Genomic DNA, 26,377 nt, shown 5'->3' on the forward strand with positions numbered 1-26,377 from the left:
CTGTAGCATCAGAAATGCTGTAATGACAGAGCTTTGAAGCATCCTATTATTTTTGGCAAAAAAAAAAAAAATTATTAGGCCCTGAAAGGAGAAAAAAAACTGTAGAAAGACTTTAATCTTTGGGAAACTTGAGATGGTGTTCATTTTTAGATGCTAAAAAAAAAAAAAAAAATCAGTGTTTAAGTAAGCTTTTTATGGGACTGATCAGGATTTTAATTTTGTACTGGAATCAATTAAGAAACCAACCTTCATCACCAGTTATTTTACAGTGAAAAATTCTGCCAGAAGCATGTTTATTGTATTGCAGCAGTTTAAGCAACCATTGTGGTACATTCAAATTCTCTTTTTGTTATGTGGTAAAGTCTGTGAAATAACACTCCTGAAATCGTGTATTATCCCGGCTTCCAAACTAGCATTGGAATATGTATTGCAAGACATGGACAAAGTGACTAAATCTTCAAATTACATGTCATTCGTTTGTTTCAAGAAGGCGGGGACTATGCCAAGGACTGGGCGGAAAGTCTGGAATTTTGCGAGTGTATCACCCGAATTCTGTGACAGAGTGGTTACTGCTGAAGTGCTTATATGCCTTATCAAAATACATTAAAAAAATTAATATCATAATTATTTAAAAAAAAAAAACCAAAGGACTGCCACTGGGGTTTTATCTTCTAATTAATTTTATGCTTACTTAAATGAATTTTGGTTCACTGTCCTGAAGACTTTTTGATTATCATACGCTTATTGAACAATGCTAGTGTCTATTGTAATGAAAGTACAGAACAACATCAACTCAGCTGTTTATTTTATTAAATACATAATTTTAAAAACCTTTAAAGAGAGAGCTCAGATAATGCACTGAGAGCACTCTCTTTACTGCACAACTTGAGAAACAAATGATAGCTCTGCTTCAAAACTAGATGACAGGTTCTTGAGATTCCTTTTCACACTTGCTCAGTGATATTTTTAGGAACTACAGCTACAAGAGAGCCAGTGCTTTTACTGCAGTCACTTTTCAAGTCAGCCCTGGCTAGCTTTACATTCATTTTATCGCCTTTCCTTTTTTTCTCTCATTATCTTTTTGCTTTCTTCTCTTCTCCTCTTAGTTACAGGATTCCTCGGATCATAGATCTCAAAAGTGTCTTCATCCTGCATGCTTGCGTCTTTCACTTTTCTGCTTCTGTCTTCAAACTGAAGTACATGTGACATCCTACAAAACAAAACATAGCTCAAAAACTGTGAAAGAACTGAACATTATGATTTGTAATTATGATATGCATAGAAAGATTTTAACATCAAGCTTTCTTTGTGTGTAGAGCAGAAAACGTTCTGAGGTGGTTTTTTTTTCTTAGTAGAGCCTAGTATTATAGGATAGCTGCTTTTCTGAAACAACATTTTGAAAAATATAGCTAGTTTATTCTGCTGGGTTTTATTTCAGGCAGTGAATTCTCTTGTCTTGCCTTTTTCTATGTAGTATATGTTCCCTAATGTACTGAATAATTTTCCCAGGAACAGGGAGTGTTTCTCAAGTTTTCCTATTAGTCACTTTGGACTTCCTTTCGTGGCTATGGTTAGTTGCAAAAGGGGACAAGAGCTTGCATGGAAAACTCCTAAAGTAGGTACAGAGAAGATGAAAAAAGGAATGCTTCAAGTCCGTCTGTTCCTTAATTTGGTTCAGGTTATGCTTTTTAATTCTTAGATACCAGACTGAACTAATGTTTTGTTCAAGCCAGTGTTTTTCTGTTGCTGATCAGAAATCTTCACCATTCTGATACTTCCCCATTTCAACAAATTCCCAATAGTCTGGACACATGACCATAACCTGGAGTCAAAAGTAGCTTGTTTGCTGTACTCAGTGGCAGGGAAGCCTGAAGCTGATCAACTCTAGCCTTAGCAGTAGGTGTCCCTGAGGTGGGAATTACTATGGAAGCTGTCAGAAAACTCCAAGGTTTAGCCTAGACAAACAAAATCTTACAGAAAAAGTTCAATTGTTTTCTCTACTTAAAGAAAAATTGATGGGAGGAAAAGTGGAAAGAAAAAAACCAAAAACCCCACACATGCTGACAAGTTTACCAACTGTAAACCTACTGATCTTTACTGACATTTTGGATACTTTTCTGTATCACTGGATGTGGTTTTATTTTAAGTACGTGAACTTGGTTATAGGATTAACACTTTTCACCACAGCTCTTATATTTTAAATTAAAAACCCACTTGACTATTTACAAGACTGTTGAATATACAGCAGGAGTAAAGCTGCTACTTAGGAACCGGGGGCAGGAGAATGAGTATAAAATTCATATGTTCAATTAAAAAAAAAAAAACTAGATTCAAGATTTTTCACTAAATACAAACATGCTTAGCAGAAAAGCCCATTTAAGTTTGGATTCTGTGTCAATTAACTGCAAAAATTTCTTTGACTGACTGACTTTAGTGGGACAACTGAAAGTAGTAAGACCTACACTGAACTGACTCTAAGCATAATGGTCTTCATAGCATTAAATAATCCTACAGTTTTTGTGAAATAGAAAATCTGTGAAAAAAGTTTTGTCGCAGAGGATATACTGCTTTATCAGTCTCTAGCAATATTTAAAAGGTCCTGAATTAAACAGGTTTTTTTCAATGAGCTCAAGTGTAAATCTTCAGATATAAAGAAGGCAAAAAAAGAACAAGCTCAGTTACGTGAGATTACAATACAGTACTATTAAAGAAATCAGATAAAATTGAAAGCTATAAACTGCATAGGATCCGTTTAAACACTTTGGAAACATTTTAAAAACCATAATTGTCATTTTTCTTTTTCAGCACACTCAATTCCTGACACACAGGTTTTCATAAATCACTTACTTACTAAACAGAATTGAGAGCATGCCTGCACATATTACCATGTCCTATAAGAATATGTCTTAAGGCTGTTTCCAGTATATAAAACTTCAGTAGTTTATAATTCTGTACATATTAGTAACACCAAAACTTATTTTCTTAGTCATATCTACAATTCAGAACAACATAATGTATCAGAGTGAGTGACTCATGATTGCGTATTTGTAGTTTAATTATAAAAACATTATTTCACAGTGGAGGCACTGAAGTAATTTATTTTAGTTAACATGCTTTCTGTATTTGTCATATTCTTCTGAACTTATTAAGGATGAGCTTTTTTTTTTTTTTTTTTTTAAATAATGCATACTAAAATCACACTATTTTAGTATGAATTAAACTAGCGACCCAAGGAGATCAAGTTGTTCCTTGGTGAACGCTTCTACAGTGTGTATGTAGAAGTGTACTCACACTTACCCATTTCAACACATTTACAGGCTACAACCACCAGGAATTAAAAATAAATACATCTCTAATTCTTTGATCAGACCATACAGTGTCCAAGCTAGTTTGGCAATCAATCAGATGCAGTAGATACAGACTAAGCAAAATTTACTCCTTTCCCAGATCTGAAAGAAGCCACAGTCTCTGACTCCTATTCATAACTTTCCACTGAGGTGCTCCCAGCTGTGATTAAAAATAAGCCAATATTAAAAAAAATTTTGGTATTCCTAGAATGAATTTCAGAAGCAGAATCTCATAGGTAAAGCAATATAAACACAGACTGTAGTGAAGATTTCAGAAATATTTTTCTGATGTAAACTTAAGCTTATTTTTGCAAGTCACACATCCTCATGAGGATACCCATTTTGTATTTACCTAGATGGTAAATCAGACTTCAGATTATTTTCAAAAAACCACTTCAAATTATTTTCTTCTTTAAGGAACACGAGAAGTATCTAACAACTATTTCCGTTTGAATTATTTGAATTTATAATAATTCTACTCAAGCTTCTCCAACAAAACCTGTCCCTTGTACCACTAAACCTTTCACTTCTGCAAAAAATACAGGTTGCTTAAGAATTTTCGTCGTTCAGTTTATAGCTCTCTTCCCTCTCACGCTCAGGGGTTCGGTGGAAGAGCTGCCCAGCCGCCTGCCTGCAGTGCCGGTGCTGAAAGCTCTGACTTCTTCTCCTGCAAACTGGTCTTCGAGAACGAGAACCTACTGTGTAACTTTTGCTTATCACCAGCTCTTGACAGTTCATTTTACACTAATATGACACACAACTTCAAAATACACTGCTTTTTCAAAATGTAAAGGTACTGGTTCTCCTATACGACACTTTAGAAAAAAGTTTTGCAGCTTAGTTTTTTTGCTCAAAATTAGATTTAATAAAATAGCCTGCCAAATTGACAATTCTCGGCTTAAGTATCTAGGTGTGCAAATTGTTGACTTTCTTTAGAAGAAGAAATAACCACAAAACTATTTGCTTAACCTTTTTAATTAACAGAGATGGCATGCAGGGCCAAGTCCATAGTGCTGCAAATCAGATTTGGCTATCTTAGCATGAATTAATTGCTGGAGAGGGCCGATTTTTACTCTGCCGAGACAATAGTATCATCAGAAGATGATTTTTGCAACACTGCAAGTGAGACTACTTCTCCACAGTTACTAGCAGAGTAGCTCCTATACATCCTGAAACAGCGGCAACTAATACATTACCTTAGTGATGAGTTTGACTGCTTTCTAGGAGGTAGCAGGTGGGAGAATGTTGGCTGCAACTGACTCCAAAAAAACCTTTAGCGTACTAGAAGTTATTTAAGACTTATTACAGTACGATTAAGCTCCTTTAGCATACTAGAAATTATTTAAGACTTATTACAGTACGATTAAGCTGTGTGTCCAGTTGTCCAGCACAGGCAAAACCTAAAAAAATTAAGTTACCATACTTGCCAACTGTGTAGCAAAGAACGACCCCACCTACATTACTCTCCAGGCAGACCCGACCAGTTTGTTCAGGAGATGGATCGTGTTTTTTTGAACTACTCTAGTGAGTTGGTACTTGTAAGAAAAGATATGATATACAGTAATCCCAGTGGTTTCGCGATGTGTGAGCCATGCATTGGATGTGAACCATATGCCAACTGCTGACAGGTTGCAGTCCCGTTAAGTGACGCATAAACAGAAGGCTGGTATCACAACTGCTGTGGCCTTTTCAGAGCGGCTCTTTGGGAGGAAGCAAAGTGGCAATCAGTGAACAGAATCATTTTGAACCTCAGCAACAGCATGGAAACACTATAAATATTTTTGCACTAATGATGAACGTCTGATCTCCATGCAAAAAAATGCACTGCGTGAATCTGATTTTTATATACACTGAACGAAAGTGCAAAGCTGTATTGCTCAATTTCACACTTGCTTATCAAACCTACATGACTGCTGGCTGCTACCAGGCCACCCGCTGCCCGTCCTTGCAAAAGCTACTGTACGTGGCATGCCCTCTGGTGCCTCAGCCGCTTCAGTGGAGAGCCCATGACATTATCTTACACTCACCTATGTAAGCATTTTAAACAAACAGCTGAACTTTGCAGTAAATCATCAACAGGTGTGGACCAAAGTTATATTCTGCCAAGTCTGCTGTGAGGGCACTAGCTTTTTGGCAGAGAGGCAGTAACTTCTTAAGCAGTTTTAGCCAGGATTCACTTGGAGGTGCCTGCACAAACCATGGCAGCTGATGATACATCCTTTGTCTTTGCGATCAGCAGGCACCCAGCACAAGTAATGCACAGCTTTTCATCTTCTAATTCTCAGTGCTCCAGCTGCAGGTCTTTATGTTACTAAACACACACCACTTAGAGACAATACATCTAAATTCATACCCAGAACTTGGGCAAAAATTACATACTGATTCTAAAGTCAGATTAAATGAATTAAGCAAACAATTAAGATTGCTTTAAAATTTCCACTTCCAGAATTTTGAAAACTTTTGCTATATTTAACAAAGATTACTGGTTCTTTCCATCAGGATGTTTAAAATGGACAAAGTGGGAATAAATATATGTGGAAAGAAAGCCATTGCTTTCTCCTGTGTTGTACAGGCTACTTAAAAAAGATAAATAAAAAAAAAAAGTAGTAGAAACCAATATGGATCATCACTACCAGTACAACTGTTTCTGAGTTCAACACCACTTGCAGGTAATATGCTACCTTCTTTTTCAATTATGAACAACACTCAATAAACTTAAGAAATATACTAATCTCAATATACTTAAAAATACTGAGAAGTACTCAATTACTATTGCTTTCATTAAATTATATTCTATCTGCAACTTACATTTTTCCAGTAAATACTGTGAATGGGTATGTTAAACTATAAACATCAACACAGAAAAATGTTACAACACTTTCCTCCCTCCTCCCTCATGATATGTAGGCGGCAGATAGAAATATAGCTCATGAACAGATGAGAAAACAGATGAGTGAATCCAAAGATCAAAGCAAATGAGGTCTCTCTCCCAAGGAAAAAAAATGTTAGCTGTTCTGGAAGAATGAACTCACTGGCACTCTTTTCACTTCCAGCAGAGTAGCGGGTGGCACAGGAAGAGGAGAGACAGAAGAGAAACAGAGAGACCAAAAAGAAAAATAAATGGAGGAAGGTAAAGAATAGAAAAGATAGGAATGAGAAGCAGAGAAGCAAAAACAGAAGAAAGAGACTGACCAAAATGCAAATAAAATGAAGAAAATCTCAAACAACAAAGGCAAGCAAAAATGTTAAATTGAGGGAAGAGAACAAGAGTAAGAATACAACAAAAAAGAATGCCAAACCCATAAAACGAGACTGTTAAAGGAATAAGTAAGTTAATAAAATCCAATCTGGTTTCCACTGTTTTTCAGAATTGAGATGCTACAACCAAGATGAGCCTCTTGGCTCAGACTCCCTTCACCACTCCTTCCATAACAGCATCCAATAGTTTTACAAACAATTGTTTAAGCACAAACCAGCATAAGAGAGGAAATATGTTTATGATGTCTGCGATTAACAGGCACTGAGAACAACCACCATTAAGTAAGTGGTTTGTGCAATACAACTCTTTCAGGAAAGTTCCTACATTGTTTTCTCTCTGCCCTATTTCACCAGTCAATCAGCTTCATTTTTATTTTAGTGTAACATAACCCATCATCCCTATTTCCACACAAAGCAGTCCTGAAAAGTGAACTTCTCTCTCTCTCTTACAGGTCATGAAAAGGAAAAAAGTTGTTTTCCCAAGCACTCGAATGAGGTTCTGATTCTGGAAATAATAAGGCTTGCATGGATTGCATGAGTAATGTTACAGAGAAAGTTTCAAACGTAGATTCATTTATTTGTTCTAGTCTCAATGTTTCACATGAGCCACTGCTATCACAAAAAGATGTGCACAGGAAACATGCTTCCACCAGCATGTTTTGTCTCTCAGTAATCCATAGTATCTGAGCTATGCCAAATTACCTATAAAAGCCCCTACCCTCCTGCAGAATTTGGCACTTAAAAACCTTCCACTATATCACAAACTGTTCAAGTCTGGGCCTAGTTTGCCAAACCTGATGTGATTTCATTTCAGCAAAGTTTACAGTGTCTCCTAATAATAATCTACAGTCATCAGGATTTGCTGTGATTGTTGCGCTAACAGATTTCACTCTCTCCTTCTCATTTTGCTGCTTGTTTCCACCAGTCCATGGTCCATTGTTCCTCTTTCCCCGACTCCTCTTCTTAATAATCGGACTGCTTTTCCCTCCAACTCTTTGTGCTTTCACAAAACATTCTATTTTTCAAATATGTCTGCTTGCCATTTGAGAAAAGGAAATAAGATTTGCTTCTCAAGTGTAGCCAAATCCCAATCATTAGTCAATTCTATGAAAGTCAGTAATATAAAAAATAAATGATGAGAAGAACACTGAGAAAATTATCGCTGAACACTGAGAAAATTATTGCTATGTATAAAAATATTATTCATGTTGTAGTCAACTTCACAAGTAACGTACTTAATTCTACATCAAGATACTGTTTCAATCAATTAGTGTTAGTTTATGAATATGGTATGTATGTAGCACAGATTTTAGACTGAAATTTAAGAATCAATATACTATTCCTTTTTCACTGTTGCTATAAATACCACTTATAACCCACTTCTCCTCCTGTAAAACATAAACACTCTTGTAAAGTTCGTTTCATTTCTGCAAGACCCTGAAAGCTGTATTTTCAAACTTTTGGATCAATGGACTACTAGCAGTCTACACCATTTCAGTATTCAGATGGTAAGAACAATTAACATACTGCTGCTATTGCACAGAGCAGAAATCACCCCAATTCTAAGTAAGAAAAACTGATTAAAAATCTAATTTAAAAATATCCTATAAAGTCAGACTATAGATGTCAGTGACCCTGTACTAGCCCTTTCAAATTGTATTATAAATACTGGAGGATGAAGAAATTGGCTTCACTCTTCAGAATGTCCAAAAATCTGTGGGTCCTCCAAAGTCCAAAGAATGACTTGTTTATACGTTTTCTTGGTGTAGGCCTACAGCTTAAAGTGATCAGAACAGACCTTTTGCACATATTTCTAACAAGACTCTTTCTTGAGCTATTTTATTCAAATGACATATTCTCAGTTTTACCCCCAAATAGTGGCTATAAAACTAATAAAATTAGAATAGCTTCAGGAAGTACGGGATACCCAGGTTACAAAAACAACAAGTACTTCAGTGTTTGCAAAACTAACAACAAAGTAAGCTTCTCTTAATAAAGAGTAGTGCAATGGAGCACCCTTTTATTCCATTGCTCAACATGTTGCTAAGCATTTTTTTCCTCTTTAACTGTAAGTAATCTTCTAAGGGAAAAATCAACCTAACTACAAAAAAGCTCATCCAATTCAAAAGATAATATAATGACTGAGGGAAGTGTTTTGGCTTTGTTATAGTATGAGAATCAGAAATATGTTATACCATGATGACTATGCTTTTCAGCAGTTTTTCTATACAAAAGTCTGTTATCCTATTTCTGTGTTCTTCCTGTTCAGTAACAGTTCACATAAACAGTATATTTACAGTATAATTGTATCCCCTTCACAAAAATATGCTAAATAGTTTCATGAAAGAAGCTGGGTGCTTTAAATAGACAACTCTTCCTGGTAGAGTAGGTTGGTACGGAACAGTGTAATGCAAATTCCAGATGTTGTTCCAGACAGCTTACCAGCATAGAAAAATTTTACACAGCATTTACTCTAAGAACATGGGAACTGCCATACCGGAACAGACCAATGAGCCATCTCGTCTAGCATCCTGCTGCTGGCAATAGCTTGTATAATATCTGATACTCTAGAAGGCAGCAAATTGCCTCCCCAAGCTAACACAAACAGGCAGTTTTGTCTCACTGGGGCACAGAGCAGGAGCTGTGGGCAGGGAGAGGAGAGTGATTCCAACCAAAGGCTACTTGGATTTTGACAACTGAGCATTCAACATTTTTTGGACACCCTCCCTTCTCTTTTGCCCTTCCTCCTCCCCATTCTGAGTACGTCACTGAATGAGAGGATGTTGGGGGTGCTTAAAAATGTGCGTAGATACACAGGAAGCTTAAGCTAGCAATTAAAGATTTAGAAGATTAGTACTTTATCCGTCACTAGGTTGGCCGGCAATAAAAAAAACAAGGTTTCCAGACAGTAAATGAAATACTAGATATCCCTTGAGTAAAGCATGGATCATCTCTGAATTTAAGTCAAACAGTAGTCAAATCCAGGCCCAGACGTCTAGTCCAAATAAACTTAGACACGGAGGAATTAACAAAAAATAAACAAAAAACCCACCCCAAGTGCCCTGAGTTTCTCCATCATGCAAAACAGCTAGAGGCAGTAAATATATATACAAATCTCCCTCCCTCACTAAATATCTCTCCCCCCTCTCTCATAGAAGAACAATTTTGGTAATTTTGACTGTTCAGCAGTGGGCTAGCAGCTGTATATCAAGGCTTGACCATATTCTAGCAGTGAGGCTGTGTGGAGAGGGTGAAGGTGGAGAGAAAAAAAGGGAAAAAAGACTTACTGAGGACGGATTTTTTTCTTTCTTCCTTTAAATGTTAGTGGCAGTACTAAGACCCAAACAAATGCTTATTTTTTTGCCAAACAGAAACAAAGCCCCTCTTTCCAATGTGTTTCTAATACAGACCTCTGGTATTCATTTATTCTTTTAAAGGGTTCTGTAACAATCAAGTAAGTATTTTGTCAACTTTTTAAAATGTAGTTGGGTAAATCAATGGCCTTAGCAGGAGAGCCCTAATATACAGCCAGCTTTTCCAGACTAGTGGAGGAACGTTGGCTCAAATCTCGGTGGGAGGAGGGGAGCAAACATGGCTTTAATCCATCTTTGTGCCTCACTGGCATAACTTACAGCAGCACTTTTTCTTTCATTCCTCAGGCTAGCATCAGCATGTGAAAAAGATTGCTGCTTAGTTTTCAGGAGCTTACTGTGTTTGTCACAGTTAAGCTTCTGCGACTGATTATGCAGAGATCCTGGTGTTAATCTTGAGGAAGCCATATTTCATAATCATCAGTCTAAGGTATTATGGCACTGAAAGAGACTGCATTTTAGAAAACACGTACAAAGATTGTTAGCTTTATGAAAGAAATAAATCCAATATTTTAGGTGCTTATCCAGAAGGATTTCACACTGCAAAGTTTAATAGCAGATGCTTTGTGAAATAAGAAAGCCTGAAAATAAAATGTGGTGGACATTAACAAATTTTTGTAGAGTAGATATTTACAGTGTGCGTCACTGATTTAGTTCTTAATATAAATGAACTCTTGTAAAAAACAATTGTGTGGCAGACTTCAACATTTTCCTGATTTTGGAATCGCTATTTTAATTAAATTAATAATAATAATCATCCTAACCTACTCTCTAAAGCAGGCATTTGAAAGGTGGTGCCTCAAAACTTTTTTTTTTTTTCAGACCCACATCTCTCTCAGCTCATTACTAGGAGAATATTAAATAAACAAAATATTGTACTCCCACCACATTTCTCACTGAAACCAATGCTAAATATTCTAACATAAATTGTCCTTGTAATATCAATAAAAACATTTTTAAAGATGGTAGAGGACATACATAACTATTGACACTGGATAGAGAATACTTTTACTGAATACACAGATTTACTTTGTGTTTGTTCTGGAATAAAAGATAACAGCTTCTACATCGTAGGTGAAAACGTTGCAATGTTTCTGAATGTCCTGGCAAAAAGGACTTAGCATTAGCACCCAACATTTTCTGAATATTTAACTGACCTCAGTGGAATTTTTTTAAAATTCAGGACTGGGAACAGATTACAGATTCAGGATTACAGATTACAGGATTTATATATACATATATAAACCATGCTGCACTTTAAACTGTTAGCACTGAAATTCAGTGAGATTTTTGCCCACAAAAGGAACAAGTTAATGAAACAGACCTGGTTCCTTTATTTTTGGCTACCATCAGGTCACCAGATCTATGCATACCATCACTGAGCAAATCAAAATACCATTTTGTAACAAAAAAGAGTATCTTTAAAAGTTTTTTTTAAGAGCCTCGACATTTTGAACAATTCCATTAAATTCCCACTTCTGCTTTTACTCCTTGTCTTAAATGAGAGGTTCATCAGCAACAACAAAGATGACAAGAGTCATGCCAACATTAGTAATTTCACAAACATGCATATGAAACACAATCTATTAAGCAAGACATGAAATGCCTTTCTTGCTTGAGAAGGAAGACCTTTACTTCTATAAAATTTTCACAATATCCTTTTGACTGTGAATTTAAAGGTACTTTCAGGCATTTGCTTATTCACTTTGAATAAGAAACAAACAAAAAACCCAATAAAAACTTATTTTTCCTATCCCTCAAATATTAATCTACATATCGATTAATCGAAACTCAGACTCAACAAAGGTAACCAACCATAACAGAATTTTCAACTGCAAAAACCATGCCACCTCATTCCAAGTTTCCAATCCACTCATTCTTTCTTGTCTTGCAGCACATGTAAAGCGGAATGGATTTATGTTATCTCATATCAAAGGAAAGAGTAAGTTGCAGAGTCTGGACATCCTTCTTGAGAATACTTAACTATCTCATTTACATTCGTGGGCAGTTGTGACTGAATGTCATTATTAGTTACACCTATGACAGTGTTATATGGGGAAAATAAAAGCTGATCTCCTTTAAAGATTAAGAAACTTTGTAGTTCACATCAACACCTTTGATTTCACCCAGGAAACACTGCAATGCTTCAGCTATAAAGCACTGGTCTCATGCATTATTAATGAAATGAACTATGTAGCGTGCTGGCGTGACACATAGTCAAATGCTAAATGGATGTAGAGGGCATTGCTGACAGCAGCCACACAGACCAGAAATGGGATGGGAATCGAGAAGAAGAAACCATAAACCTCAAGCCAGGTGCAGAATGAAGAAAAACATTACAGGTCTCCACTGTAATACAATATCTAAAGTCATCCTGATACCTGCCTATTGCCCTGAATTGTGAACTGATGGGATTAATAAGAGATAAAAACCCTCCATTGAGGGAAACTGATCTTCCATCAAAATCAAACTGAAGGAGCAACAATAATGTAAAACCACATTTATCAGGGCTCAGATTAACATAATGGAAACAGGTTTCAAGCAAGAATGGGATACTACCTCAACGCAGTGTTTGGCATATACCAGTACCTTTTGGTGATCTTCCAGTGTTTGCTGCCTACTAGCTATTGTGTACTTCAGCAGAGAACTTTGCTTAGAAAGAGTTGAATGGATGGGCATATCTTTTCAATCAGTCTGCAAAGGAAGTCGTTGAGATTGTTTAGCCTATGTGGCTTTCAAGTAATATAAGATATCGTAAGCTTGGTTGGTTTAGTTTGTGATATATTTGGTTTTTAGTGGTATGGCGTGCTGCTCCTTATGAGTTGTGGGCAAGTTAATCATGACAATTAAGCTTTAAATTCCAGAATGGTACCAGGCTTGGTTTGAAAACATCTCATGAATTTTATGTGTGAGAATGCATAATGAGGAGCTTTCATAGAAATATGTTAAGTTGGTTTGGCAAACAGTGAACTTTAAGGGAGGAAAATGATGGGGGGGGGGTTTTCCACAAAAAATTGTCAGCTCTAAAATTGTCAAGACCGTAAAACTTCTCACAGGGACAGAAATATGGAAGTATGTCAATAGATCTAGCAGTCTGAAGAAGCTTCTATTTGCTTTCAAAGATCAGACAGAGAAGAGGTGAAGATATCTCAGAATTTTGGCTAAGGTTATGACAGGTGGATTTTCATAGCAGAGAATATGTAACTTCCAGAGAGACCAATATTCCTTCTGGGAAACAGTAGGTATCCGATTTCTTAGGCTTTGTAAGGATGTAAGGCCTGTGAAAACTACCTGGCATGCCTTATTTAAGGAGTATATATCCGCAGTTTAATGTCAAACTAAAAAAAATGAATTTGGTAAGGTTGTTTTGGTTGAGAGTAAGGACTTTGCTGGAGAAGAATACACTCATAAAACATAGATGGAAAAATGAAGTTTTGCAAAGAAGGTTTTTGAAAAAATCCACATAATTCTGGCAAACTGGCGTAATAGAATGAAAAATAGGATACAATTCAAAAAGTGCAAGGACTGAACTTCAATAAGAAAAATCAACAAGGAGACAGGACAGAGACAGGTTAGGCAAATATTCAGCAGAAAAAGAGATTTGGGGCTTAGAAGGGACTGGAAACTGGGAATGGAAGAAACAATGACAAATGAAGTAATCCTTCCACTCAACACTGGCAAATCTTAGCTGAGTGCTGTATCTAGTCTTGGAATTCACACTTTGAAAGAGAGATGAACCAAAAGAGAGATAATCCACTCAGAGAAACCTCAGGAAGAATGATCACAAATCAAGAAAGATGATGAAAGATTTTCTGAACCTCTGAGAAAAGACTGAAAACTTTCTTTTTGTCCAACTGAAAGAAATGTTCTTATGATTATTTTCAAATGTGTTAAAAGGCAGCCTCAAAAAGAGACACAGTGAACTGTTTTCCAAAACCCACTGTGGATTGGATGGAAAATATTTGGTCTCATATCGTAAAGGAGACTAACTATTACATATAAATATTCCATACCAGTAGGAATAGCTAAGCACTAGAATAGATTGCTCGGGGAATTTCCATCACTGGACTTCAGGAACAAATTAGACAAACATTAGGATAACTGCAGACCCAAATGATCCTTTGGGCTATGGAGAAGAATTATATTACCCTTGGAGGTCCCCTTCAGCTGTGATTAATCAATATTTCTCGTGGCTTCAGAAATGAAAACTCTACTCAACTGATCAGCAGAAATATTTGATAGTGAGAAGAAAGAGGTACTTCTTAGAGAATGTATTACCTGGGAGAATGATTCATTTCTCAGCAACAAAAGATCTAATCCTCTCCCCTTCTTGGAAACAGATAACAGAAGATACAGTGAATCATCCTTATTATATTGTTTAACTCATACTCATTTTGTACAAGAGGAATTCCAAGCTGGAGTCCTAAAAGAACCCCAGAGCTGAGAGCCTAATAGCCCAAACCAACTACGTTATTGTTTGGGATTTTATATCAGTGCCTGCCAATGCAGTATCTTTGTTACATTCCTGTAAATTAGTGACAATGACAAGAATACACAGATGATATTATGAATATTCTAGTATTTCTTTTTGGATCATACTGGGAAGGGGATATGGTTTATTATATATTTTTTTTAATTGGAGAATTACTTGATCAGAGGCTGTTTCACAGTACTAAGTATCATTCCCATCCCATTTGAAGAGGAAGGTTTTGCAGTGATTGCCTAAAGAACTCTGTCTTTGAATATACTTGAAGCCATTTGAAATCCCCCCCTGCCTGCATAGCTGCAATCTCTCTATTGAAGATGTTTCATGTCCTGCTCACAGGATCCACATCATCAGCTTCCTCTGCTGTGCACTGCACAGTCTCAGTGAAACAGAAGAGTGAAGTCACTCATCTGGCATTCCTACATGGACCGTAAACAAGTAAATAGCACCTAACGACCAAACAGTACTGAAGACATCTGACAAACTATAAAAGACACATAAGCAATGGTTCTCAGTACAGAACCATCAGAACAATAATGGCAATCTCAATAGAGAGCTCTGGTGTGCATGTGGAACAGCTAGGGTCAATCTGAGGTACTTAGATATCATGTTTGTAGACGTTTTTATTTATGAATGCCCTTTTTGACAGTACACACTATATTTCTTTATGCATGAAAAGCATTTTGAATTTCATGCCTTCAGTTAAGCACCCGTTTACAAAATTTGAGATACTTGGTAGGGAAAACTGGATTTTGACTGCTGCAGACAGATACATATAATCATTGTCACAGAGCAGCAGCGTATGCAACAGAATGTCTCAGCAAAGATTCTGGTTTTTCATGTTAAAACCTTATATTACGTATTTCTCTTCAGATCTCTTCACAACACTTCCTCAGTTGCTTTGTTAGACAGTAAAATCTGGTAATAATTATCAAACACCATACACACTGTTTACAATAGAGTCATATTTCTTTCTTCTTTTTTTGCATAAAAAGTAAAATGTTGCTGAAAAGTGCCCAAACGTCTGCTGTGCTCCATGCCAATACAGCAGCTCAGCCAAATATGCAGAGAAAAGTTTGCCAAATAAAAGAAAACATAACAAATTGGTAATGGTTTCTATCTTGACAGAAAATGAAAATTATACCTCGATGTGTGGCCACTCATGTGGACACATAAAAATGTCTTAGAGGCAATCATTTTACCTCAGATAACACACCCTGACAGCCGAGCAAAACATACTGGCTGGCTTTCACTTCCCATAAAAACAGCAACCATGACCTACAAAATGGTCTGGAGGAATCACGTAATTTGTGTGTATCATATATGTATATGCCATGCACTAATAGTATTTACTATAAATCATGTAAAGTAGAATTACTGTCTTTTGAGGAGTAGATTGGAATTAAGATGCAAAGAATTTTTAATGTGAACTTGCAATAGTTACCTCAAATCATCCAATCCAAGACATGAAAAGAAGAGCCCAAAGAAAATATAAGCCTTTATCCTAAAACACAAAATTTAATTTAAGTCTCCAAACCATTCTAAGTCATTAACAGCTTGTAGACTACTTCATTGTTTTGTTAATTTTGTATGTGTTTATATCCCATTTGTGCAATATGTACATTTTACAAGTTATTTAGCTTCAATGTAAACGCTTTGAAGAGGGGCCAAGGCTCATTTGTCTGTAACTACACTGTAAAACTAATAATATGATAATATTAATTGTTAGGCTCTTATAGAGTTTCATATTATTGTACGTTTTCATTTTAGTACAATTCTGATTGCAATGTTATTGTCTGAACAGAAATACAAGCAACTAATTTGAAATGGTAACACTCCTCTCTCAGTACAAGCTACATGCAGGGAAAAGAACTACTGCCACCAATTTGCTGTCAAGAGGTGTTCAGAAAGAAACAGCAAAGATGATGACTAAACTCTAAGTCCTTCAAAGCCCGGTTATATTACTGTGACAAGAAAACATCTGACAAAAAGACCAGTCCTTCAGGTGTTCAGAGGAAAGGCTGTATACTCCTTGGAGGACTTTAGAAGCACGTCTGTACCTTAAAATGACCTCAACATATCAGAGAAACCAGAGGACCTCATAACTTATGTTGTATGTTATCCCACATCCTCAAAAAGCTGCATCATGTCTGAGATAGGAAAAGACATAATGAAAGAAGACTGTGGCTTAAAGAAGCAGCTAAACAGATGGTGACAAAAGAAAAGTTAAAATAGTAGCAAATTACTAATAAGAAAGTGGCAAGATTTAGGAAACTGTCTTCTCTGTTTTCAAAAACAAGATCCACAGCAACAAATATTTATGTTCTGATTTATCTGTTAAAATAGCCAATGAATAAAACAAAGAAGAACACAAGGCTGTATTTCCTCTTTTCAATCCAGATAATGGAGTTAACACTAAAACTAGAAAGAAGATTTAGGTTTCAGAAACCTGCTCTACATTATTAACATTTTAAACTACCATACTTGGCTCTTCTCAGGTCAAAAACAAAAATGGTTTTGATGAGATTCTAAAGCTATGAGAAATGCCCAGTTCTTCCATGTGAAAAAACAAAGAAAAAAATTAATAAACAATAAAAATCAATAAAATAAGCAAAATGATAAATGATGATGACATGTTTGAATTGCTCTTGTTTTCAAAGAATCACAAGATTTTTAATAGTCTACCTGATAACACTAACACTTGTTCCATTGATGAAAATAAGACGACCACTTTTTAAGATGAAAGCAGACTACGCTACGCCCACAAAGAAACACAGAAAAAATAAAAACACTCATTAGACATTATTTACGGAAAAACTTTGTTTTATGAACTGCAAAACACTACAGTGAGTGTTATACTACCAATGTTAAGTCTTTCTGCTAGTACATATGTCTGAAGTTTTCTACAAATCCTAGAATTTGCCCTGTGAGGTCTTACCTCTATTCAACGAAAAGCAAGAATGTTTCAATGTAAAGTTGCAGAAGATGTGCAGCTTTATCTTACTAAATTAAAATAAACGCAGTGATTCATCATGTAGACTACAGAAATGGGCAAAAATGATCTATATTTACTAACCTAAAATCTGAGCATCATCACGACAACTGATCAGTTGCAATTCAGCTTACCTGCTATGACTTTTTTTTTTTGAAACTCTTAGAGAATGTATCTTTAAAACATCTAAGATTTTCGGATTAAATATATACAAATAACATTTTTATACTATAGGTTTTTGTATAGTAACATATGACTTCTAAATAGTTGAATTGTTTCCTTTTTCATTTATTAATGTGGGGAAAAATTATGAGTTAAGATGCTAACAACATTTTTTTCTTACAGATATTATTTTCCTTCCCAATCTTTTTTTTTTAATCACCAATATGCACGTCTTTTTCATTTGCAGAATAACAGTACAAGAAACCTATTTAGACAATCTGCACCTCCTACAAATGTTAAATGGCTTCTCATCTGAGAAAAAAAAAAATCTTACATGGTTATCTTACAGTTTTGACCTAATCAACATTGAGTTATACCACTTATATTCTATTTAAAAAGTGAGTCAAGGGAGTCTAGTGTATTTTAGAATCTTTTTGTGTTTTTTCATCACTGTAATTCAGTTTTTTTAAGGTCTAGTTACTAGTTTGCTTGTTTGGGGGCTCAGAGGCAGGTAGAACATACTACTGGTTTCCCTCTCATAAGAAAGAATTGTTTAGGAAGATGGTAAGAGTAAGTTTTGCTTACTTGTTTTAAGTTATCTGAGATACAGCTTTGTTAAAGTTTCTATTTTAGCGCTAGGTTTGTTGTAGCTCTATTGGTTTAAAGATATAGCTAAAGAAAAAGTTGTAGGCAGAGACAGTATATTTTATTAGCCCAACTATATTGCAAGTCTTATTAAAAACGACCTGTCCTTACAAAACATTTTTGCTGTGGTTTCTTTTTTGCTTTGTTTTTCTAGTAATTTTAGGCACATATTTTTATTATTATTTAAGAGCTCCCAGTCTAGGACTTCACGGTTACACTCCAAATCATGTTGATTTTTCCTCTCCCCTACAAAAGGTGGGTTCTTCTGGTAGAAGAGTAACACCCAAAAACATGGTATAGGATGCCTCCTTGACTGGGACTGTAATTTTTGCAGTGCTTTATTTATTCCAGTGCAGCACCATTTCTCGAGGAGTCACTTCCCACCTAAGGTGAGTTTATTTGTTATCTCAACCATCAATCTTAAAGCAATTCCCATCTCCAATATGGAGTTTTAGTAGGACTTGGGACTACACACAGCAACATGTCTTCTGCTCTCTCTCATTGTCCAGAATGCTAACAGTATGTTTTAGCTGACTCCTGCTGCATCAATTTCCTCACATTTGGTGATTTTGCTACTCCTTAAGTTCAAGACTATGTTAGTGCAGTAGGATTTCAGAAGCACATAGTGATACATAAATAGAGGTAAATGAATAATTTTCAAGGCAGGGAATGCCGTTAACTCCTTTTACAGCTTATTTTCTGCAGGAGGTAACTGGCACAGAAAACATGCTACCTTGTTTATCCATAGCGATGTCCTGAAGGAAACATAAGGCAAAGAAATGAGTAACTAAATGTGCTGCTAACAAGTGAAACTGTAGTAAATAGATCAAAAAAGAAAGAAAGGAAAAAAAAAGGATGCACTAAACTGAAAGACAGCTCTGGTTTGCAAAACAAACAAAAACGTACAAGTGTTACTTTTCCTCAGTCAAACTTGACAAACTGTAACAAACAAAAATCATAATAACAATTTTAAAATAATCCAAAAAACTTACCATCCTTCATCATTTTCTCCTTCAGGCTCAGAAACCTCATTTTCAGGAGTTTCTTCAATTGCTTGGGTTAATTTTGATTTAAATCGGTCTAAGAGTGCCAGTGTCTGAAATTAAATACATGGTTTTAGTGAAGTGTTTTTTTTTTTTTTTTTTTAAAACAACAGGTGTACGCACCATCTTTAAACCAGTATTATTTTGAAAAATAAGAAAAGGAGATGGAAGAGATCTTTTCTGATCAGTTCAATTTGAGAGAAATGGTTTTGATAAAGAGAAAGAGACAGACTGACAGAGAGAGATATACACACTGGTTGAAAAAGATTTAAATTAATCACATACATGATCAGTTAAAGCATGTCAATTGTGGGGACAGTAACCTTCAGCTCAAGTACAGTGACTAAAACCTAGGATTGACTTTTTAAACTGTACTGGCTAGATATGCAAAAGCATATTTGTCTACACATTCTGCTAAATATTTCTGGTTCCTGGTTCTTCCTGGAACATTTAGCTGCAGAAGAAAATTATTAATTCTGCAGTAAAAGAATACCCTTTAGAGAGATTGTATTGTTAGTATAATAACAAATCTTATGTATACTCATTTTAATGGAATATGACAAATCTTCAGCACAGTGGAAACAGTTATCGTGTCCATGAGTGCCTATATAGCCATCTCTTGAGATCAAAATGCATATTTAAGGAACAATTACTTTTTGCTACACTTACAGAATAAAATAGCTGAAAAAACAACACTGACTACTGAAAACAAATTTTACTGTTTGAACCTGTCATTTTTGTCTAGTAAAGCAATCCATTGCATAAATTACAGATGATTCAAGCTTAGAAGACCTAAATTGAATGATATTTATATACTTTACATTGCTGATCTTTTAAATTCTGTAATGCCATTAAAAAAATCCAAAGCCTTTGACTGGAATACAGTGAACCATTTAAACTAGTTCTACAGATACAGGTTCTTTTGCTGCACACACTAAGCTCATAGCAATGTCTGTGTGGTATTTTATTCTGTGAATGCCATTGCCCAGTCTTCCAGCTAGAGCAAAGCTCACGGCATCTCAGGAGCCAGCTGAGGATCATGAAGTATGACTTGTTTCTCCTGATCACCTGAAAGGAGATTTAGATTACATGGAAACTGTATGCCTAAGTCTTGTGATGGGAGAGAGGTCACAGGGCTCTTCAAAAAAGGACAGAACATAAGAATAATTTGCACAGCCCACAGTTTTTTTTTTGTTGTTGCTGTTTATATTTGAGACATTCCTGGAAAGGAAAGTGTCAGGGAATAGGTGCTTGTCTGAATTTATGTGGCAGACTACATTTGATCTGTAGGCGACAGGTTGGCCACCTATGTTGTAAAACATCTCTGTATAGGTGTTTAGTTTTGTTCGGTCAAGTTTTTCAAATTTAAAAGAATAAAAATCAAACAAGAATAGAAAACAGAAATAGGAAATACCAGAAGTGTTCACTGGAGTCAAATTTCCTTCTGGGAGCAATCTTAACTTTAGGAGTTTCCTGGCTTTTGAATTCTTTCAAAAACATATTTTAGCACTGCCAATAGTGGGTTCTGGAGTTTTTCTGCATTTATTCTTTTTATTTCCTGTTTAACCTTCTGTTTAAGATGAGGGAGAGGAAAAATTCAAGAATATTTGAACCCGCATATCCTACAATCTCTATAGCTTCCCATGCTATTGCAAACAAATCCCATACTTCCAACACCTGAGATGGCAGTCTTTGCCTAGGCCATCAGCTGAGAACAAATTAACCCCTTTTACACAAAATTCTGACTACCCAAAGCCACATTCCATGTGTCTAGTCTATTTTTGCCAGGCACCACACTACTGTACATAGACCTGACTATAGAAATAACTTTGGAATATTTCAGTAGGTGTTTGTACAGTGGGTGATCAAATGCCATCATGAAGATCACATTTATTTATAAATTTATGCTGGTAATATTATAAGGACTTCCAACGTCTGGAATTCTAAGGAGACACGTACCTCCCCTCCCCTCTAACTCTTGTACAGAGGGAGGAAAATAGTACTGTGTTGTAGGACCAGGTAGGAGAGATGTGAGGCTAAAAGGGGCCCATCACAAGTGAAATGGATTACAAAGAACAAGGTTAATTATTGTTGAATAGTTCCTAGCGGGGTTACATAAATAAAATTAACATCTACTAAAAATATATTCCTATCATGTCATCCTATTTGCCTGTGATGCCTAGGACAGGGCTGCTGTAAATAAGCAGTTTTAAGTCACTCGATCCAATTTGCCAACAGAGGTTTAGCACCCTTTGATTCAAAGTTAATGGGTTTTTGAATTTACAGAGTTTCCAAAAACTTCCTAGTTTAGAGCTAAATCAGCTTGCTACATGTTTGCCGACCCGGGCTTTGAAGTTATTAAGCCTCACGTTTCCAAACTCTTTCAGCTTCAGCAATTGAACATGAACATCACTGCTGAACTGACATGCTCTTATAAACAGGTGCATCAGATTTTAGATTAATGCTATTTTCCACTTCACAGGCAGTTTCATATATTTAAGAAGTCCAGACTTCGGTATTTTAGAGGAACAAATATTTATGTCAAACTTACCATTGCTTATATTTGCACACTAAAGTCTACACACATCCAAACTGACTTTGTGATATAAATTTAATTATATTTTAAAAGTTTTTCTACAGTGCAGTTAAAAGCTATTTTTTGTTGATTCCGTAACACCTAAAGATAGGGACGAATTTAATCTCTTTAAAATATAAGTTGAAATGTAAAATAAACAGCTTTTTCAGCAAGCATGCAAACTTCTGTCCCAATGCTATCTTACGGAAAGCTGCAGAGCCAAGGAAAGCACTGTATAGAAACGCAAACTCTGGTAAATGTAATCCAGGATAGCTCTGCATGGGTAGCTTTTCCTTTTTGGTTTTAGTGACTAAACTGATGGCACTTTCATATATAAAAATTCATAGATTTTGGTCAGAAAACTTAGAGCATAGAAACATCACTTACTTGTGTACCTGAGTAATCCAAATAGCGGATCAAAAAGCATGCATTTCCCTCCCCTCACCCCTTTATATAAGAAATAACAAGATTCTTCTTTTTTTATGAAATGAAACATATGGGATTTTAAAATTTTATTTTTATACAATTGAAGAAATAATAAAACTTTTCAGAACTTTCTCTGTTTTTTTTTCTTTCCTCCTTAGTTTGTCAAACTCTTACCTGATCTTCACGAGACACCCCTTTCTTTGGCTGCTGTTTCCGCTTGTCTTCATATTTTCTCTTCTCTTGAAGATATTCTTCAAGAATACTGTTTGGAGGAGGTTCCTCCTCTGAATAAGGAAACACATTTTGTTAAACAAATCAAATTGGGTTTCATGCTTTAATATCATTTTGAAGATTGTGTGTGACTCCTGAAATACCAGGCAAAACACTTCCTCAAAATCTTTCAGATGTACTGCTTTCTCAGCAAGTAGAAAGATTTGCTTTCAAAAAAAAAAAGTCAGCAAATCCAAAAATTTGTGTGTCAATTTTATTTTACTATAGCGCTAGAGAAAGCAGGGAAATGGAAATAAAAACTCTGATGTTAATATCCAAATTGAGAACTACTGAAATGCTTTTAACAAATTTACCTTAATTTCTGATCTTTCTTGGAACAGGCAAATTAGTTTGCCTCTATGAAATGATATTAATTACAGTTGATTTTAAAGAAACGTTTCCTTTACCCTGTGTTGCCTTTGAAAATTATTACATTACTACAGCATGGGAACGGTGCTGTTTACAAAAGTTTACTTTCAGAGAAGAAGCATCTTTGTTCGCATCTGCTTTTTGTGCATACACAAAGATTACTCAGTGCAATATTTTGAGAAGATTTCGTGAAGTAAAAAAATGCCTGCTGTGTGAATATAGAGTTATGTGAAAATATCTTCCGGATTCTGCTGAGAAAGGGCTCCTTGCTTGTGCCCATGATAATTGATTCTTTTTTCTTTCATATTCAGCTTCATGTGGTGAACACACATCCATTTGCGATAGCAAAATTTGTCTTATCATAGCTGTATCTTCTATAACAGCATAATTCCCACACACACGAAGTGGCAGATGTCATCTCCCTTGACTTTAGGCGTCTGACACACTCACACATGACCTTCTCATAAGCAAGCTATAGGAACATGCTGTTGATTAAAACTACTGTGGAGTGTATGCGTAACTGGTTGGGAAAACATACTTAGAGAGCAGTTAATAAAGGTTCACAGTCAAAGTAGGAAGAAAAAAAAACAAGCGGGGATCCCCAGGAATCTGCCTCAGGTCCAATATTACTGGTATTTTCAAGAATCACTTGGAAAGTACAATATAATGTACCTCTATTAACTTTGAAGGCAATATCAAAGCAAGAGGAACTGAGGGATACAAAGAGACTGGAGAAGAAAACTAGAATTCAAAAGATCTTTATGGACTGGAGCAGTAGTTTGAAATTGAATTGGTGCAGATGGTTGAGCAAGGATGAGCACAGAGTACTATACTTTGGAGCAATAAAGTAGAAAACAAGATGAGGAAGTCAGTCTAAACAGAAGCTCTGTGGAAGAGGATCTAAGGAGCAATAATGAATTATTATCAACTAAGTCATAAAGCCAGTGCCATACTGAGATATTGGCTTATTGAGGCCTCAGAGCTGGTACGGCCTCCAGTGTTGAGCACTGTTCCTAGTGAAAAGTGAAATCTCTTGTTTCCTTTTCAAAACCTGTGTATTAATGTCACGTGGGCTATGCTTTCAAGACTTGCACGCTTCATTTTATAGCACTTTATATTCAGGTGATACAAAATCAAGTATGCTATAGAAGTGGCATAAATTGTCACTAGCCAATTAATAAGGCACCATTAATAACTGAAAACCTAATGATTTAGGTAAGAAAATGGATGGCGCATGCTTTTGTACAAAGTGGTTTTTTTAGAAGACATTTGAAGAATTTATTTTATAGGGAAATACTTGTTGGAAATGCCACAGTGAAAAGGAAAACATTAATTCTTTCATCAGAGAATCTGTGAAATTTGTTTTGAGACATTATCTGGAATTAACTACTGCTATGGCATTTAACTTATGTCAACATTTAGCTGCATGGCATGATTTAAAATCATGCTAGATACTTTATGAATGCTCTGTGAATTAAAGGGTGTATTTAAAATGATCAGCTGCTTAATTTGGAGTCATTGTGGTTGATCACAAAACCGTAACTTATTAAAATCCTTCGAAAATCATTTTGCTATTCTGGTAATTAAATCTTTCCTTTACACGCACAAAGTTGGGATTTAGTGTTTTAAATTTTCTCCTCAATATATAACATCCAGAATTTACTATTTTTCTCCATCTTTAACTTAGCAAAGACAGCAAAAAGAATAAAGTAATTATTTAGCTATGAAATAATACTATAAGGAAATTAAAATTGAGATATGCATCTCCCTAGCTGAGATATACAACGGGCTTGGATGCGTAGTTTGTTTTGGAATCTCCTAAAACTAATACAGAAATTAATTCCTCATGTTAATTCTGAATAACATGGAAAGACGAAAAAACAACAGTGATATTAATTTAGATTACAAGTGAGACAGGATGAGGAAGGAAGAAAGAATTTCCTAGGTTATATAAGAAAGAGAGGGTGATACCAGAACTGTCTTGTCAGACAGCGATAAATGACAGCCATCAGCACCTCTTTTACTTTACACTGACCAACCCCCTTGCAAAGGGATTTGGTAGTGAGATGTGTGGAAAGGTAAACACATGTCATCCTGACCTCTAAACAGGGAACTGGCGTGGGAGCCAAAACTTTTTTTTTGATGGCATTCGAGGTGAACAAGTCTACCTTATGGCATTCATGATCCTGGAAGACAGCCTTGCAAATATTAGAACAGATCTCCCATTTATGATTTAGCTGAGAGGCCAACCATCTCCAGAGGTATGCAGAGCGCATAAGAAGCAAACTACTACCAGATGATTCAAGTTTCACACAGATTCTTGCTTCTTTGCAGACTAGTGAGGACTTCAGACCATCTGACTTGTTGAGGAGTAATATCATGCTGGCAATGTCCATCACTGCGTGAACACAGCAACTCTGAAAGGGCAGAGCAGAGTACTCTTCAGGCATTTCACAACGTTTCTGGGTTCTGGAACACTGATTTAGTTTCTTCTCCTGTGGCGACAGGTAATCCTGAGCTACTAGGCCATCCATGTGAACTCCTATTCCAGGAGCAAACTGTCCATCACAGCCATCCTATATGGAAGGAGGACAACAGAAACAATACTCTCCCATGGTAACTGAGCAGTTCCTTCCACCAAATTATGGGTCACAGGACTATCAAAGCAGCTGCCTGCTGCCAAAAGAAAGGAAGTGATCTACGGAATAAACAATTCAAAGACAGGCCTTAAGCTTTGGAGGGATAGACTGGCATGAACTGTCAGCTAGGGCCAAGAAATTAGGAGGGCATGTGACAGAGCTGTACTTACTTCCTCAAATCTACACAGAACAAAGTGAAGAAGTGAGATCTACCAAAAGGTAAAGATAGCTGGCAGACTCAAAGGCAAAATAAGGGAGCTTTTAAAAGCTGACTCTTGTCCAAATGATCCACTACTTTTTGATCGTAGTCCTGGATCATGACTTTTTTCCCCCCACTCAAGCTGAAGTATCTGCCAAAAATAATGGGTGGGAAAATAACAGGGAAAACATAAGAATTTCAAACTATTGCACATCTGGCAGTTTCTCTGTCTTTCTGGTTTTTGAGGGAAGACAGTATTTCTTCCTGAGCATCTTAGGAGAGCCCATGATTTCACCCATGATCAAGTGATGAATTTCCAAGAACATATACCAAGTTCTTGGAAAGTTTAGTCTCAGTTTTCTGGGGAATTTTCTTTTCTTTCTAGTAAATATGGTTGTCCTTACAGGCAACAAGAGTCGATTCTTCTGAATTCTTGGAAAGGGTGCCTCAGTGGCAAAATAACATCTGGAAGACCTCTGTGTCTCAGGAACAGTATGGAGATGGGCATATCTGCCAACATATCAGGACTGAAGAATGGGGGCCGTTCCTTTCACGCCTGCTGTGAAACTAGTTACTTATTATTCCTCCAGCGTTA

The 26,377-nt window shown here is 36.1% G+C and overlaps 1 protein-coding gene across 1 annotated transcript in view; it reads right to left on the bottom strand.

Moving 5' to 3' along the window:
* Positions 1 to 788: 788 nt before the first annotated feature.
* LOC104146914 (CWC27 spliceosome associated cyclophilin) overlaps positions 789 to 26,377 on the bottom strand; it is a 113,760-nt gene continuing 88,171 nt past the window's right edge. The window contains exons 12-14 of the mRNA XM_068926969.1: positions 22,480 to 22,589; positions 19,254 to 19,357; positions 789 to 1,210 (exon numbers count right to left, since the gene is read on the bottom strand). Of these exons, the coding sequence (XP_068783070.1) occupies positions 1,048 to 1,210; positions 19,254 to 19,357; positions 22,480 to 22,589 (377 nt within the window). The 3' untranslated portion in view covers positions 789 to 1,047. The remainder of the gene's footprint in view (positions 1,211 to 19,253; positions 19,358 to 22,479; positions 22,590 to 26,377) is intronic.

The sequence above is a fragment of the Struthio camelus genome, chromosome Z, assembly GCF_040807025.1.
Source record: "Struthio camelus isolate bStrCam1 chromosome Z, bStrCam1.hap1, whole genome shotgun sequence".
NCBI classification, from domain to species: Eukaryota; Metazoa; Chordata; class Aves; order Struthioniformes; family Struthionidae; genus Struthio; species Struthio camelus.